The 13,672-nt window shown below is 34.3% G+C and overlaps 4 protein-coding genes across 4 annotated transcripts; 1 reads left to right on the top strand and 3 right to left on the bottom strand.

The window, feature by feature from the left end:
* Positions 1-995: 995 nt before the first annotated feature.
* On the bottom strand, positions 996-1,505 carry LOC108861374 (late embryogenesis abundant protein 29-like). Its single transcript, XM_018635223.2, has 2 exons — positions 1,452-1,505; positions 996-1,367 (listed from the first exon to the last, which is right to left on the bottom strand). Exons 1-2 carry the CDS (start codon positions 1,503-1,505, stop codon positions 996-998), a joined length of 426 nt encoding a protein of 141 aa, XP_018490725.2.
* A 1,084-nt stretch (positions 1,506-2,589) lies between these two features.
* LOC130512877 (uncharacterized) lies at positions 2,590-3,474 on the bottom strand. Its single transcript, XM_057011317.1, has 3 exons — positions 3,216-3,474; positions 2,847-3,134; positions 2,590-2,772 (listed from the first exon to the last, which is right to left on the bottom strand). The coding sequence occupies exons 1-2, from the start codon at positions 3,402-3,404 to the stop codon at positions 2,856-2,858; spliced, it is 468 nt and encodes a 155-aa protein (XP_056867297.1). The 5' UTR covers positions 3,405-3,474; the 3' UTR covers positions 2,590-2,772; positions 2,847-2,855.
* On the bottom strand, positions 3,475-6,312 carry LOC108836193 (uncharacterized). The gene is made up of 3 exons (XM_018609384.2): positions 5,537-6,312; positions 3,785-5,450; positions 3,475-3,705 (listed from the first exon to the last, which is right to left on the bottom strand). The coding sequence occupies exons 1-3, from the start codon at positions 5,566-5,568 to the stop codon at positions 3,475-3,477; spliced, it is 1,929 nt and encodes a 642-aa protein (XP_018464886.2). The 5' UTR covers positions 5,569-6,312.
* A 3,879-nt stretch (positions 6,313-10,191) lies between these two features.
* On the top strand, positions 10,192-11,787 carry LOC108857531 (transcription initiation factor TFIID subunit 15). Its single transcript, XM_018631524.2, has 4 exons — positions 10,192-10,342; positions 10,674-11,113; positions 11,226-11,363; positions 11,502-11,787. The coding sequence occupies exons 2-3, from the start codon at positions 10,713-10,715 to the stop codon at positions 11,314-11,316; spliced, it is 492 nt and encodes a 163-aa protein (XP_018487026.1). The 5' UTR covers positions 10,192-10,342; positions 10,674-10,712; the 3' UTR covers positions 11,317-11,363; positions 11,502-11,787.
* Positions 11,788-13,672: the final 1,885 nt, after the last annotated feature.

Here is a 13,672-nt window from a genome sequence, read left to right as displayed (position 1 = left end):
CTAAAGAAGTGCTGAGCCGTTTTGGAATGGAGATGTGCAATGCAGTAAGAAATCCCATCGTACAAGGTTGCAAGCTAACGAAGGAAGGTGCTGGAGCTGCAATAGATGCAACACTGTTCAAACAACTTGTTGGAAGCCTGAGGTATTTAACTGCTACAAGACCAGATCTTATCTACTCTGTAAATCTAGTGAGTAGATACATGGAGGCACCAACGGAACAACACTTGTTTGCAGCAAAACGGATACTGAGGTATGTGCAAGGGACTGTTGATTTTGGGATACAATATAAACAAGGAGGTAAAGAGAGGCTGGTTGGGTTCGTAGACAGTGACTATGCAGGAGATGAAGATGATAGGAAAAGCACTTCGGGGAATATATTTCTATTTGGAGAAGGAGCTGTGTCGTGGGCATCAAAGAAGCAACCCATCGTGACACTCTCGACGACTGAGGCTGAGTATGTGTCTGCTGCAAATGGAGCATGTCAAGCTGTGTGGTTAAGAAACATTCTTAAGGGAATATGATGTGAGCAGAAGGAGGAGACAGTGATCTTTTGTGATAATAGCTCTGCTATTAAGCTGTCAAAGAATGCAGTTCTTCATGGTAGGAGTAAGCATATCCAAGTGAGGTATCATTATCTCCGCGAGTTGGTGAGTGATGGAGTGATTGAGTTGGAGTATTGTTCGACTGAAGAACAGATTGCAGACATGATGACGAAGCCGTTGAAGCTTGAAGCGTTCGAGAAGCTTAGGAAGTACATGGGAGTTGGACTTAAGACAGAGTAAACTGGAAGATGGGCATTTCCAGTTTAGGGGAGGAATTGAAGCTGAAAGTGTCGTTGTTTGTCCAAGTCTTAAAGAGTTTGTTAGAGTTATTAAAGAGTCAAATAAGATCCCTGAGATCAAGGAGTAGTTGCAGTCTTTTAGGAGTTTCAGTTTTAACATAAGGTCATATATAAGACCATCTCTAGTTGTTCTGTTTTGTATCGCTTTTGGCTTTTACTTATTTATAAAAGCAGTATTCAGTTTGATTCTTGATCCTTTGATAACATCCTTTGTGTACTGAGCAGCGTCTTGAGCCTTGTGCTTTATGGCTTCTCCTGTCTCGGACATGTAGCTCCCCGTCTTGTCCTTTGTCTCACGGGCTTTGTCTTGGGCCGTCTGGGCAGCTTGAGATGTCTTGTCTTTTGCTGATTGGGTCGTCTCGTGAGCCTTTTGTTGGGTCGTTTGAGCAGCTTGAGATGTCTTGTCTTTCGCGGACTGTGATGTCTCATGGGCCTTTTGTTGGGCTGTTTGGGCCGTCTGGGAAGTCTTGTTCTTGCCTTCCTCAGCCTTGTCCCTCATTGCTCCCATAGCTTGTCCTGTCTTCTCCTATTATTACACAACCAAATCATTTTTTTAGAGCTTGTACATATATGCACACATAATGATTAGTGACAGAGATATTTCTATTACCCGAGTCTTGCCTCTGGTTTCACCAGCTTTGTAGCTTTGTTGGTTAGACGCCATTTTCTTTTCTTCAAATGTGTGATATGTGAAAAGATAATTATATAAATTGCTTTTTCTGAAAGTGTGTTGGTGTGTAGAGAAACTGTGTGTTATGGTCTCTCCAAACCATTGAGACATTTGTAGTGTGTCTTGGTCGGTTCAAGAACATGGCACGTGTTAGCATAGAAGATACGTGTATAGCTGCGTGGTGTGCTGAGAATTAACCTAATTAAATTAAGAGTTTTGGGTGTTGCACTTTGCGAGTTTAGTATGCGGTTTCTCGATCTTGTATGTATTGTCCTCTGTGGTTGCGGCACGTCATGGTTATTAAGATTGCTGTTACGTGGCAACACCGTAGTTGTCGTCGCAGCATGTTATACTATCAGTGAGGATATATTATATATATTCAATTAGAATTGTTTATTGTATCGGTCGTTACATGCATGTTCCGTGACTGTGTTAAACAATCAAACACCGTTTAGATATAGTACAATCAAAATTGATTACACAAAAGTATTCACCAAAAACGAGCAACTGCGAGGTTAGTCCTTGAACAACGTACTCACCACCCACATATAATTAGCAGCCTTGCTAGATGTGTAACAATTAGCCAATGAAATGCATGCCACGTTGAATGATGATACAATGCAACTACCACTACAAGAAATATGTACATTCTTAGCTCACGATAAATGCTATCGTAGCCCTTTGATAGCGTTTTATCATCTGCTATGTCATCGGCAGCCATCATAGGTATCCCCTCTACGATAGCTTTTTTTTTGACGCTATGTAATGTTACAATACGATGGCAATAAACGGAAGCTGTGTTTAGTGTAATTATAAGACGAGTTTTTTATGTTACAAATTGATTACGAGTCATGTTTAGTGCCATTATAGGTCCTTCGACAATAGCTGTTTGTATATGCTATAATTAATTTTGTTATGATTTATTATGTGTTATGAAAGTTTGTTTCGTAGCTATTTATAAACGCTATTATATTGGAGAACAATTTTTTTTTTTGCTATTGTTGGTTCGTTGGATGTGCTATGCTTATTGTATTTGTATTTGCTATAATAAATTTTGCTCTTATACAGACACCATATAAACTACCAAACATCCTTCATTAGAACACCCAAACATTCATACAAGATGGTGATTTTACATAAGTCATAAGTTCAAGTACCAGAAACAGAAAGAGCCGATTGAAAACATAACAGCCGATTGAAAATTTTTTAGCCTAGTCTAAAACTAGCTATTTCTGGACCAAACTTCTTCATCCCCTGCATGCTGCAACAATAAAAAAGTCTCATCAGTTTAGCAATTGCATATGAAAGAATGTAACCATAAAGAAGCAGACTTACATGTGCATCTTAAAATATGACCAATTTATCAACTGGCCATGCAATAGATGAACCATGTGCATCTTTCAAAGACTCGATTTCATCAGACTTCCTCCAAACGTCTGCATCATCTACCATCACTGCATCAACCCACACTCTAGCTGCATTCGGACCCAATCGTACAAAGTGTACCATTTGATTTGGGTCTGTTGAATGCACACGTCCTTCGGCAACAACCCGTTTCCTTCCACTAATGTCCATCAGTTTGCACTTCTTATTAACTTGTACAGCTTCCGATCCATGATTTAGCTGCCATGTTTAATATACATAACTATTTCAAACCCAGACAGTCATAAGAACAATGTTATTAAAGATTACAATAAAAGTTACCTGGCTTGATGGAGATTTCTCAGTAGGAGCTGTGGATGTAGGAAACTTAGAACTGATGGATGGAACTTTTAGAACTGTTTCTCTTGTGTTTCCTACTGAGGATGCAGTGTGCTGTGTAGGAGAATTTCTTGTTCCTTCAGGTGGGTTTTCGAAGACAACTTTCCGAGCAGGCCATGAGATGAAAGACATCAAGCAATCCTCAAGGTATGCGACGTCTGACGTAGGCCTCCATAAAAAAGTTTGAGGTTCAAGTATGACATCAAAATACCTTCTTCTCTGACTTGGACAAAGACCACGGCGCAGGAGGAAGGTATGTTCTCTTTCCTTGGATTTTAGGGTGCAAATCCTGCCTAATACCAAGATCCTCCAGATCTTTACGAGCAGGAAGACCATCCTTTGATTTCCCACAGTGCAACAATGTCGACACAATACTAGCAGCCACATTCCTCTCAACATGCATTACATCTAAGTTGTGCCTCACCGGGAGTTCCTAATCATAAATAAAACCAAAATTATTCAGAATACAGTCAATTATAGAAAGATATAAGCACAAGATCAATGAATCATACCGCCCAGTAAGGTAGCTTGAAAAAAATTGATCTCTTCTTCCATCTAGATAACTCATCCTCATCTACGTTGACTTCTTCATCTTCCTCATCCTCTTCCTCTGATTCACTGGATAAACCCTCACTATCAGATCCTCTATCTGTACTGATCACCCTTTTCCTCTTACTTGTAGAACGTTTGACATTGCCAAACTCATTTTTGAAATGTCTCAGGTTTTGAGAAATCTCACGCCCAGTTAAAATTCTCCCCTTTCTCCCTTGTTCAGCTTTTCCATCGAACCATCTCTTCTTTCCCCGAAATCTATGGGCTGGTGGCAAACCCTTTCTGTGGCACATGTACACATGTTTTCTGCTGAACTTGAGCCACATACTATCAGTATTCTTCCCACATAAAGGACACCCCATTCTTCCCTTTACTTTGCAGCCTGCTAGATTCCCATAAGCCGGGAAATCACTGATCGTCCAAAGCAGCATCGCCCTCAAAGTAAATGTTGACCGAGTCACAGCATCATAAACTAACTCTCCAATGCTCCACAGATGGTTTAGATCCTCAATGAGAGGTTCTAAGTACACATCTAAACTATTACCAGGCTGTTGTGGACCGGGAATCAACAGTGAAAGCATGATGTTCTCCTTCTTCATGCAAAGATCAGGTGGCAAGTTGTAGTTGACTAAGAGAACTGGCCAGCAACTGTACATCGTGTTCTTCATATTGAATGGATTAAATCCGTCTGTTGAAAGTCCAAGCCGTATGTTCCTCTCTTCTGCGGCAAATGTAGGGTATTTGGCATTCATCTGGTCCCATGTGACTGAATCAACTGGGTGTCGAAGCTTCCCATCAGTGCTTTTGTTGCTGAAGTGCCATCTGAGATCCTTAGCCATTTCCTCTGACCGGTACATTCTCTTCAATCTCGGGATTATTGGAAAATACCGCAACACTTTCTGTGGGACTCCTTTCTTCTTTTCACCAGTGTGGACATTGGTCTTCCATCTTGAAGCCTTACATTTCGGACAGTGCTCAAGCTTCTTAAACCTCTTTCTGAACAGGCAGCAGTCGTTCACACATGCATGAATCTTCTCGTACCCCATATCAAATGTCTTCAAAAATTTTTTAACCTCATACAGTGAAGAGTGTAGGACGTTTTCCTCTGGTAGCATATCCGGCAACGTCTCAAGCAGATCATTGAAGCTCTTGTCTGACCACCCATTCTGAGTCTTCAATCTAAACAATGATACAATGGCCGATAACTTGCTATGGCTTGCACAACTCGGATACAAAGGTGTCTCAGCATCAGCTAGCTTTGCCAAAAACTCATCTTCCTTCTTGTCGTCTCCCTCTGCCATCTCAGTCAAATCCCCGGAACCAGCTAACACTTCATCAAAACACTCAGCAGCTCTGTATAACCCCAAGATCTCATCATTCCATTGATGCACGCTCCCATCATCAGCAACCCCTGAGTTCAAGTCTCCATGTAGATACCAATCAGACCGCTTCTTATAAGCCTCCTCCATTCCCCTAGTAACGAGATGGTCAACTACCACAGTTGCTGAGTGACGATCTATGTTTCGGCAGTCGATGCAAGGACAGACAATCATATCATTGCCTCCCGAAGCTGCAGCCACATCCTCTACAAACTTTGAAGCCCCTCTCTCATAAGCAGGATCAACCCTACGGTTCAGAATCAAAAGGAAAAGCAAATAAACACATGAGCTCAGCAACTACTCAAAACCAAGATATATGATTGAATACATTACCTGCTAAGATGCACCCATGCTTTGTCCACCATTCTATTTTCTATCCTGAATTGAAACCTTTAGTAACATAAAGAACCAGTTCATAGTAAAACAAATCAAAATGAAACGAGATAACACAAAACAAATAGTTACATTCTATCTATGATACGAAAGCAAATCGCAACCCTAGACTCTTAATCTGGAAACGACCCAAGCTACGAAACAGAAAAAAAAACACGATTTCAAGCTATTACAAAACCGAAACAGTAGACTCTTAATAAGAAACGATACAGCTACGAAACAGGAAGCAAACACGAGATAAACCCGAAAGAGAAAGATTCAAGAACAAGTGTTAACAGAAAATCGAAAACGAAACCAAAGCAAGGCAAAATCGAAAACGATTAGAGCTCGAAATCGAGTAAGACCTCGCAATTGAAGCAAGGATACCTTATGTGATGGAAAAGTCAGATGAATTTGTGGTTGGAATAAGGTAATTAGGGTTTCTAAGTTGTTGAATCGAAATCGATTTTTCCTAGGGTTCTAAGAGAAAAGAGGGGAAATAAGAGAGATGAGAGAGGTAAATGAGATATGAGAGGGAAATGAGAGATGAGAGAGAGGGAAATTTTCTGATTTTCGCTAAGTGTCACGCGGAAAATCACATTTAGCTTCCCGCTTAGTAAAACTTTTCCATAGCGTTAATATAATGCTATTATAGAGTTACGATTTTTTTTACACACAAACAACAGCAGTTTGGTAAAATGAGCTATCGTAATATGCTATCAATGTGGACTTTTTTTGTAGTGTACCAACCAAGATTATCTAATAGTTAAAACTCTTTAATCACCTAGTAAGGATCTAAAAGACAATGAATTTGATTCCCCTTGGAAAATATATATACTCTCCTAGAAAAGAAGTTAGTCCAACATTGATCTAGACTTTGCCATAAGAAAATATATGGGTGGATCTTTGGACTCAAAAATTTCTTATCATTAGAAAAATGATACGAGGCAACTAGTAAAGTATATCAGTATCATTCACGTTTTTAAACGTTAGATATATTAACACGAAAAATTGAGAATAGCATATATAAGTTGCGCACAGACAAACAATTAACATGTATAGTATTTGAATGGCACCAATACATATGATAATATAATGGCAAAGAAGGAAGTACTTCAGGAATAATACCAACACACAAAAGAACCAGCACAAATTATCCCATCTATTATTTCTCAACCCACTAATATTCTCCGTAGGCCAGTACAAATTTAAATATTTTCCCTGCTTATACTGTTAGACTTTTTTATTTTTGATTTATTGTGTGATCTTACAACCATTCTTATATAATGGTTAGCTACAAATTTTATGGTTTATATATGTTGACCTAATTATTTTTTTAGTTATTCGTACACGCATAATAAACATGTGTTTTTATCGGGACTATTTTACAAATAAAATTACCGACTAATCGAGACGACATCTTATATTTACACTTAGACTAGTTAATAATACTCATGCAAAATGTATTGTTATCTAAAACGTGAACGTAGGGACAAATGGAGAATATGATACAAGAGGTAGCCGTAACTGCTGAGATCTACTTGATCAATGATCGCAAACGCAGGCTTGAGTCACTATACCACCACAAGGAGCCATCACATTTACATGACTTAAGGTGATTCATATTAGCCGTAGTATCCATTCTTTGTAAATTTTATTTTTTCAGATCCTATTGAGTGAAAGTTATGAAACTTTTTAAGTTGTGTTAAAATAATTAGTGAGCGTTTGAGACTATAGAAGAAATGTTTTACTATGAATTGTTAATTTTATAAACAATTGTTAGTATTGTGAATTAGAAAAATAAAAGTTAAAATGAAAGAGGTTGAGAGGTGATGCATGGATGGGAGTCCCGAAGAGAATCGAATCATCTCAGTTCCTTTTTTTGTTACCCACTTTACTCTTCTCCAAGAGAATGGACTCCAGATATTAGCAGTTCCCCCTCTTTCTATCTGGTTAATTATAATACAAAATTAATTTATATTTAAAAGATTGTCATTTTTCATTTGTTTTAGGTAGTTTATAAGATATGAGAACAAACAGCGAGGGGAATAAAGGAAAATTAAAGTGATAAATAAAGGAAAAGATGGTCAAAACGAAAACATCGAAGAATTATTCCATCACCATCATCCAAATTTATCTTTATTGAAATTCTCTATTTTGCTTCATCCCTTTTGATTTTCCCTTTATCTTTTCTTTTCCCCTCTTTTTATGTATTTTTGACCCATAATTATGTTATAATTTTTCATTATTATATTGTATGAAGAACAATTATCTGACCCACGCTTTCTACACATTTTTGTTACTCATACCATTTTCAACTTGGTAATATGAAAAATGCTCTTGAAAATGTGAGTGAAAATTTCTGTTTTGTCAGCATTTTTTATGATTTATATCTACAGTTTATCATGAAAGATCAGATGTTAGATAAGAATTTTGTTTAAATATCAACATTTTTTTACCTTGTTACTTCACTAGCTAGTGAATATTGATCATTCTGTTTTTGGAAGTTCACAGATTTTGTTACGTTGCCGCTAAGCAAAGAACTTGTATTATGAAATTTAATAAAGAGAAAAAGAAGCACAAAAGAGTGAATATTCAAAATTCAAAGTAACATAGATTTATATTGGTGTCTTGGATGTCAATTCAGTTGCCTCCTTAAAGTATAAGTGAAAGAGACTTAGCCATAATATAATTGAGAGACTAATCCACCTTTTTCTATATCAACTAAAAGCTAATACCACGTACAAGCTACCGAATCGATTCTCTATTCAATAGCATCTCTTTATCTGATTTCACTGAGCATGTTTTCTAACTGAGACCCTTGAATTTGATACCTAGCTATTATTACAACCCACTCACACGGTCAATGTGACCATATATATCAAGAAATATATGTATGTAAATATATCTAGCTTATATATATAGCATGCAAGTTAGTCTATCAAGAATGAGTTCTTCGTAATAGTACTTTTACATCAGTAAAATAAATATGGGAAACGACTATATAAGATATAACCATATAGGTTAAGGTCATTCTAATAATTCCATCTTATAATTTAAAATTAGTTGTATAATCAAACGAATGTCTGTTGCGCGACACTCCGTCATAAAAGTTTGCATACCATATAAATTTGGTTGTCGGCAACTATTTATCTGCTTCCTTCGCTATGCGTTAATATTCTCCAAAGTATGTTAACAAGTTTCATGATAGAGAAAGGTTCAAACTCATTACTGTAATACTATGTCAAAAACATGAAAATATATTACTGTATGTATAGATTTTGGTTTTTTTTGTATATTTTGTAGCTTATTTTTAGTTTATATAGTGAAATCTATATTTTAATTGTAAATTTTAGTACTCTTGTCAACATTAAAGTGTATAATAATAATTTTTTTGTTATAGGTAACCAACGTCCTCTAGCTGGCTAATAGCTACTTAGATTAAATACATTTGTTCATAGGTAACTAAATATGAGCTTCCATGGAGTTGAAGCATATAATCATTAGTTTATAAACATATCTAGTTATGAATTGCATTTGAAACAGAGGGTCCAAAAAGGTACAAGTCAAAGAACTTTTGTGTAGAGGAAGAGGTTAACAAGATCTCTTTGTTTAGTTGGGTGTGGGCTCCTGACGTTGTTTGTTGGCTTCTTGTCACTCTTAATTTTTTTTTTTTTTCTACTTAAAACTACATTATGCTCTGACCCAAGATTCTTACCAAAATACTTTTATTTTATGATTTTTTTGTTCAAATATTTTATGATTTATTAGTATCTGTAAATTCAAACTAAAATTAATTTAGAACTATTATATGGAAAACGAAGTGACCAATATATACAGAGAACTGACAAAAGGTATATCTAGTGAAAATCAATTTGTTGAGTTTCTCTTTGACTATATATAGTCAAATTAATTTTCATAAATACATAATATAGGGCATATTTCTAAACTTGTAAATTCTTGATTTATTATAGCAACAAATTTTTAATTTCTCAATATGAACTCCTTTGTAAACAAATTAATTAAACTGCATTATATGTAGTTATAACAAAAAAGAGAGAGAGTTCCATGTGCATGCATCATCTATAAATCTGATATATACAACAAACACTCAAAAACCATGCCAAGCAATTATCCATATTTTATCGAGACTTCTGAATAGCAGAGGCGAACTCGATTCTACTTTGCATGGCGCTAACCTTGGAGTTCTCAACACTCAAGGTTCTCTCCGATAATTTAACGCTCGTCAGGGCTATCTCCGGTAACTTCCAGTCAAAAGAAATCATCGGAATTGTGAAAGACATCCGATCGATCTCCTCTGGTTTTGCAACAGTTTCTTTCTGATCTTACAACTTCTATGTTTTAGCAAAAAAGCTTTTCAAGCTCATTTCCCTTTGTAACAAACATTATGATTTGAGCCATCGTTTTGGACTCATTTCTTCTTCTTAGTTTCTAATGAAATATTCAGTGACAAAAAAAAAGAATATCAGCCGGAATCTTTTTTACTTAACTATTTTATATATTTTCGTTTTTTCTCTCTTCTTTTGCGAAAGTTTACAATTGAGGTGAAGAAAACGAAAAAGGTTAAGTTACAAAAAAAATTGAAAAGCAATTATTATTTAATTTATTAATTTTGTTTTTAAAAGAAACATCAGTTGTTATTCTGTGGTCTATTTAAGCACATCCACTTCACTTCACCCTCTCAAAACCTCGTGTCTTGTTTCCTCTCACTAGACACAGAATCACATCGCTTCCAAGTTCAACAAGGTCAGTCTCTTTCTCTTAATTTTTTATAATTTCGTAGCTATTTGATCAAACTAGGTATTGATTTCAGAAATATATATAGTTAAGCCACAATAAAGATAATTAATCTTCAAAACTAGAATAAGCATATTCGTTTGTCCTTTTAAGTTTTAATGAAAGCAAAAGTTCAATACATATGAAATTCATTTTCATTAGTAACATGGTACTTCGCGATCCTTTTTTCCTTTAAATAGAAACACGAGGTAATTTTTATATGAATATCTAATAAAAATTTTAACTTAAGAAAAAAAAAGAATATTCAATTTTATTTGCATGTTTTGTGTGTATGTAACAGAAATTTATATAAGCGCACGCATACAAGAACCGATCCAAGATGAGCAGACCTGGGGACTGGAACTGTAGATCATGCACCCATCTAAACTTCCAGCGCCGTGATTCGTGCCAGCGATGCGGCGACTTCCGTTCGGGAGCCAGTGGAGTCAGTGGCTTAGACTTTGGTGGTTTTGGAGGTAGAGCTATGTCTGCTTTCGGATTCACCACCGGCTCCGATGTTCGTCCAGGTGACTGGTACTGCACCGTGGGAAGCTGCGGGACCCATAACTTTGCTAGCCGCTCCACCTGCTTCAAATGCGGCACTTTCAAGGACGAATCCACCGGTGGGGGAGGCGGTGGCGTCGGCGGTCCCGCCATGTTTGACACCGACCTTATGCGGTCTAGAGTCTCCAGCAACGCTGGCCGTTCCAGCTGGAAATCCGGCGACTGGATTTGCACTAGGTACCAAATTAATACATTTGGTCTCTATAGATAACTATGTTGATTAGTCGTATACATTATAGTTTATGTTATGTTGGAAGTTTAACTGATAGAGATTATTTATTGGAATCAGGATTGGTTGCAATGAGCATAACTTTGCAAGCAGAATGGAATGCTTCAGATGCAATGCACCAAGGGACTTCAGCAACGGAAGCTTTTTCTAAGTTATACAATAATGCCGTTGAAAGTAGACTTGTTTCCAGTTTCTTGGGTAATTCATTTTGTATATATATTCTATATTCTTTTTAATAAGTAAGACCAAGACTAGGAACTATCTTACTTTGCTCGGTGATTAAACTTAAGATATATTTATATTAAAATGTTTTTTTTTAAATTTGATATTTTTCAGGTACCGTTTCAATCAATAGAAGAGGATAAAGAGGAGCAAGAGAGAATTAAAAATGATAATTTTGTTAGATGTTGCAATGAGAGAGCCAAGGTTGTAACTTTAGATGTCATGTTTTTGGATGTATTATCCGTTTTGTTATATTTTCTTTTCTTCCTTAATCCGTAATTTTTCTTTCGCAGTTTTTAAGAGTTTAATTATTCTAATCATTGTACGATGCATGTCTTTCTTAAAAGAAGATTCTCTTCTCAATTTCATCGCTTTATACAGAAGTTGCTACTTTTGTTTTTTCTTTGTTTCCCAGCCTTTTCAACCTGTATTCTAATAGACTATAGTGTAGGACCGGCTATAGAACCTTTTTGAACGTCAAATTTCATAAATAAAGGAGTCTCAACAAAACCACCGTAGTAGGAGAATTCAACTGCGCAAATCTATCAACAGTACATTCACAGCGGTATTTTCAAAAGAAAAGAAAATTTTATCAACAGTCCTCGAAGCAGTGTTTTCAAATCGAGGAGTAAATGAGAAAACAACAATCTTTTCCACAATCCCAAATCTACATTATTTCTTTTTGTCCACTATTTCAAATCTACAATATTTCGATGATAAATTTCTAAAAATACTATTTTTATAAATTTTATTAAAAAAACATCTATTGATCAAAACTTCTAAAATAATACTAATCATTTATTAACAAAAATTCTAGTTATCGTAATTTCTAAATCACAATCTCAAATCTACAATATTTATCTATGAAAATTAGAACTTTTCAAAAATAACATTTTAACAAGTTTATTTAAAAATACAACCATCAAAAATTCTAAAAGAATACTCATTCGTATCCAAAATATCATTTTGAAGAAAACTAATTAAAACATAATCTATTGATCAAATTTTTCAAAAAATGCTACTCATTTATCAGCGAAAATTCTAAATATCATAATTTTTCAATCAGTATCTCAAATCTACAATATTTTCCCTATAAAATGATAACTTTCCCAAAATAGCATTTAAAAATATTTTTAAAATACAACATATTTATCAAGAATTCTAAAAAAATGCTGCTCATTTATCAACAAAAATTATTGTTATCCTAATTTAAAATCGCAATCTCAAATTTACAATATTTTTTATAAAAATAATAACTTTTCAAAATAGCATTTTAAAAAGTTTATTTTTAAAAATAAAACATATTGATTAAAAATTCTAAAATAATACTACTCATTTATCAACAAAATTTTGAATTATCCTAATTTTTAAATCACAATTTCTCTATAAAATGATAACTTTCCAAAAAACAGCATTTAAGAAGTTTTCAACCTATTGATAAAAAGTTCTAAAATATTACTACTCATTTATCAAAAAAGTTCTAGTTATTCTAATTTTTAAATCACAATCCCAAATCTACAATATTTCTCTACAAAATGATAAATTTCAAAAATAACATTTTAAATGTTATTTAAAATAGAAACTATTGATCAAAAAATTTAAAAGAGTACTATTCATCTATAAAATCTAGTTATCCTAATTTCTAAATCATAATCCCAAATCTACAATATTTCTATATAAAATGATAAATTCAAAAATAGCATATATAAAAAGTTTAATTAAAAGATAAAAATTATTGATCAAATATTCAAAAAAAAACTACTCATTTATCAACAAAAATTCTAGTTCTCCTGATTTCTAAATCACAATCCCAAATTCACAATATTTCTCTATGAAAATGATAATTTTCCTAGCATATTTTTTTTTAAAATACAACCTATTCATCAAAATTATAAACGAATACTACTCATTTATCAACAAAATTTATAGTTATCCTAATTTTTAAATCACAATCCTAAATCTATAATATTTATTTATAAAAATGATAACTTTCCAAAAATAGCATTTAAAAAAATTATTTAATGATCAAAAATTCTAAAAGAATACTACTCATTTGTCAACAATATTCTAATTATCCTAATTTATAAATCACAATCCCAAATCTACAATATTTCTCTATAAAAATAATAACTTTCCAAAAATAGCATTTTAAAAAGTTTATTTATAATACAACCTATAGATCAAAAATTCTAAAATATACTATTCATTTATCAAAAAATATCTAGTTGTCCTAATTTATAAATCACAATCTCAAATCTACAATATTTCTCTAAAAAAATATAACT

This window comes from Raphanus sativus, chromosome 5 (genome assembly GCF_000801105.2).
Source record: "Raphanus sativus cultivar WK10039 chromosome 5, ASM80110v3, whole genome shotgun sequence".
In the NCBI taxonomy this organism is placed as follows: Eukaryota; Viridiplantae; Streptophyta; class Magnoliopsida; order Brassicales; family Brassicaceae; genus Raphanus; species Raphanus sativus.
The sequence above is the reverse complement of the archived record's forward strand: the minus strand, read 5'-3'. Positions and strand labels throughout refer to the sequence as shown.

What these genes read in the sequence shown, in the direction of transcription:
- LOC108861374 (XM_018635223.2), bottom strand. Translation starts at nt 1,505, where the DNA reads ATGGCGTCTAACCAACAAAGCTACAAAGCTGGTGAAACCAGAGGCAAG. An exon ending in AAACCAGAGGCAAGACTCGG is followed by an intron (nt 1,368 to 1,451) that starts GTAATAGAAATA and finishes GTGTAATAATAG; the next exon opens with GAGAAGACAGGACAAGCTAT.
- LOC130512877 (XM_057011317.1), bottom strand. Translation starts at nt 3,404, where the DNA reads ATGTCTTTCATCTCATGGCCTGCTCGGAAAGTTGTCTTCGAAAACCCA. An exon ending in AGAAATCTCCATCAAGCCAG is followed by an intron (nt 3,135 to 3,215) that starts GTAACTTTTATT and finishes TAAACATGGCAG; the next exon opens with CTAAATCATGGATCGGAAGC.
- LOC108836193 (XM_018609384.2), bottom strand. Translation starts at nt 5,568, where the DNA reads ATGGTGGACAAAGCATGGGTGCATCTTAGCAG. An exon ending in GCATGGGTGCATCTTAGCAG is followed by an intron (nt 5,451 to 5,536) that starts GTAATGTATTCA and finishes TCTGAACCGTAG; the next exon opens with GGTTGATCCTGCTTATGAGA. An exon ending in TCAAGCTACCTTACTGGGCG is followed by an intron (nt 3,706 to 3,784) that starts GTATGATTCATT and finishes ATTTATGATTAG; the next exon opens with GAACTCCCGGTGAGGCACAA.
- LOC108857531 (XM_018631524.2), top strand. Translation starts at nt 10,713, where the DNA reads ATGAGCAGACCTGGGGACTGGAACTGTAGATCATGCACCCATCTAAAC. An exon ending in GGCGACTGGATTTGCACTAG is followed by an intron (nt 11,114 to 11,225) that starts GTACCAAATTAA and finishes TATTGGAATCAG; the next exon opens with GATTGGTTGCAATGAGCATA.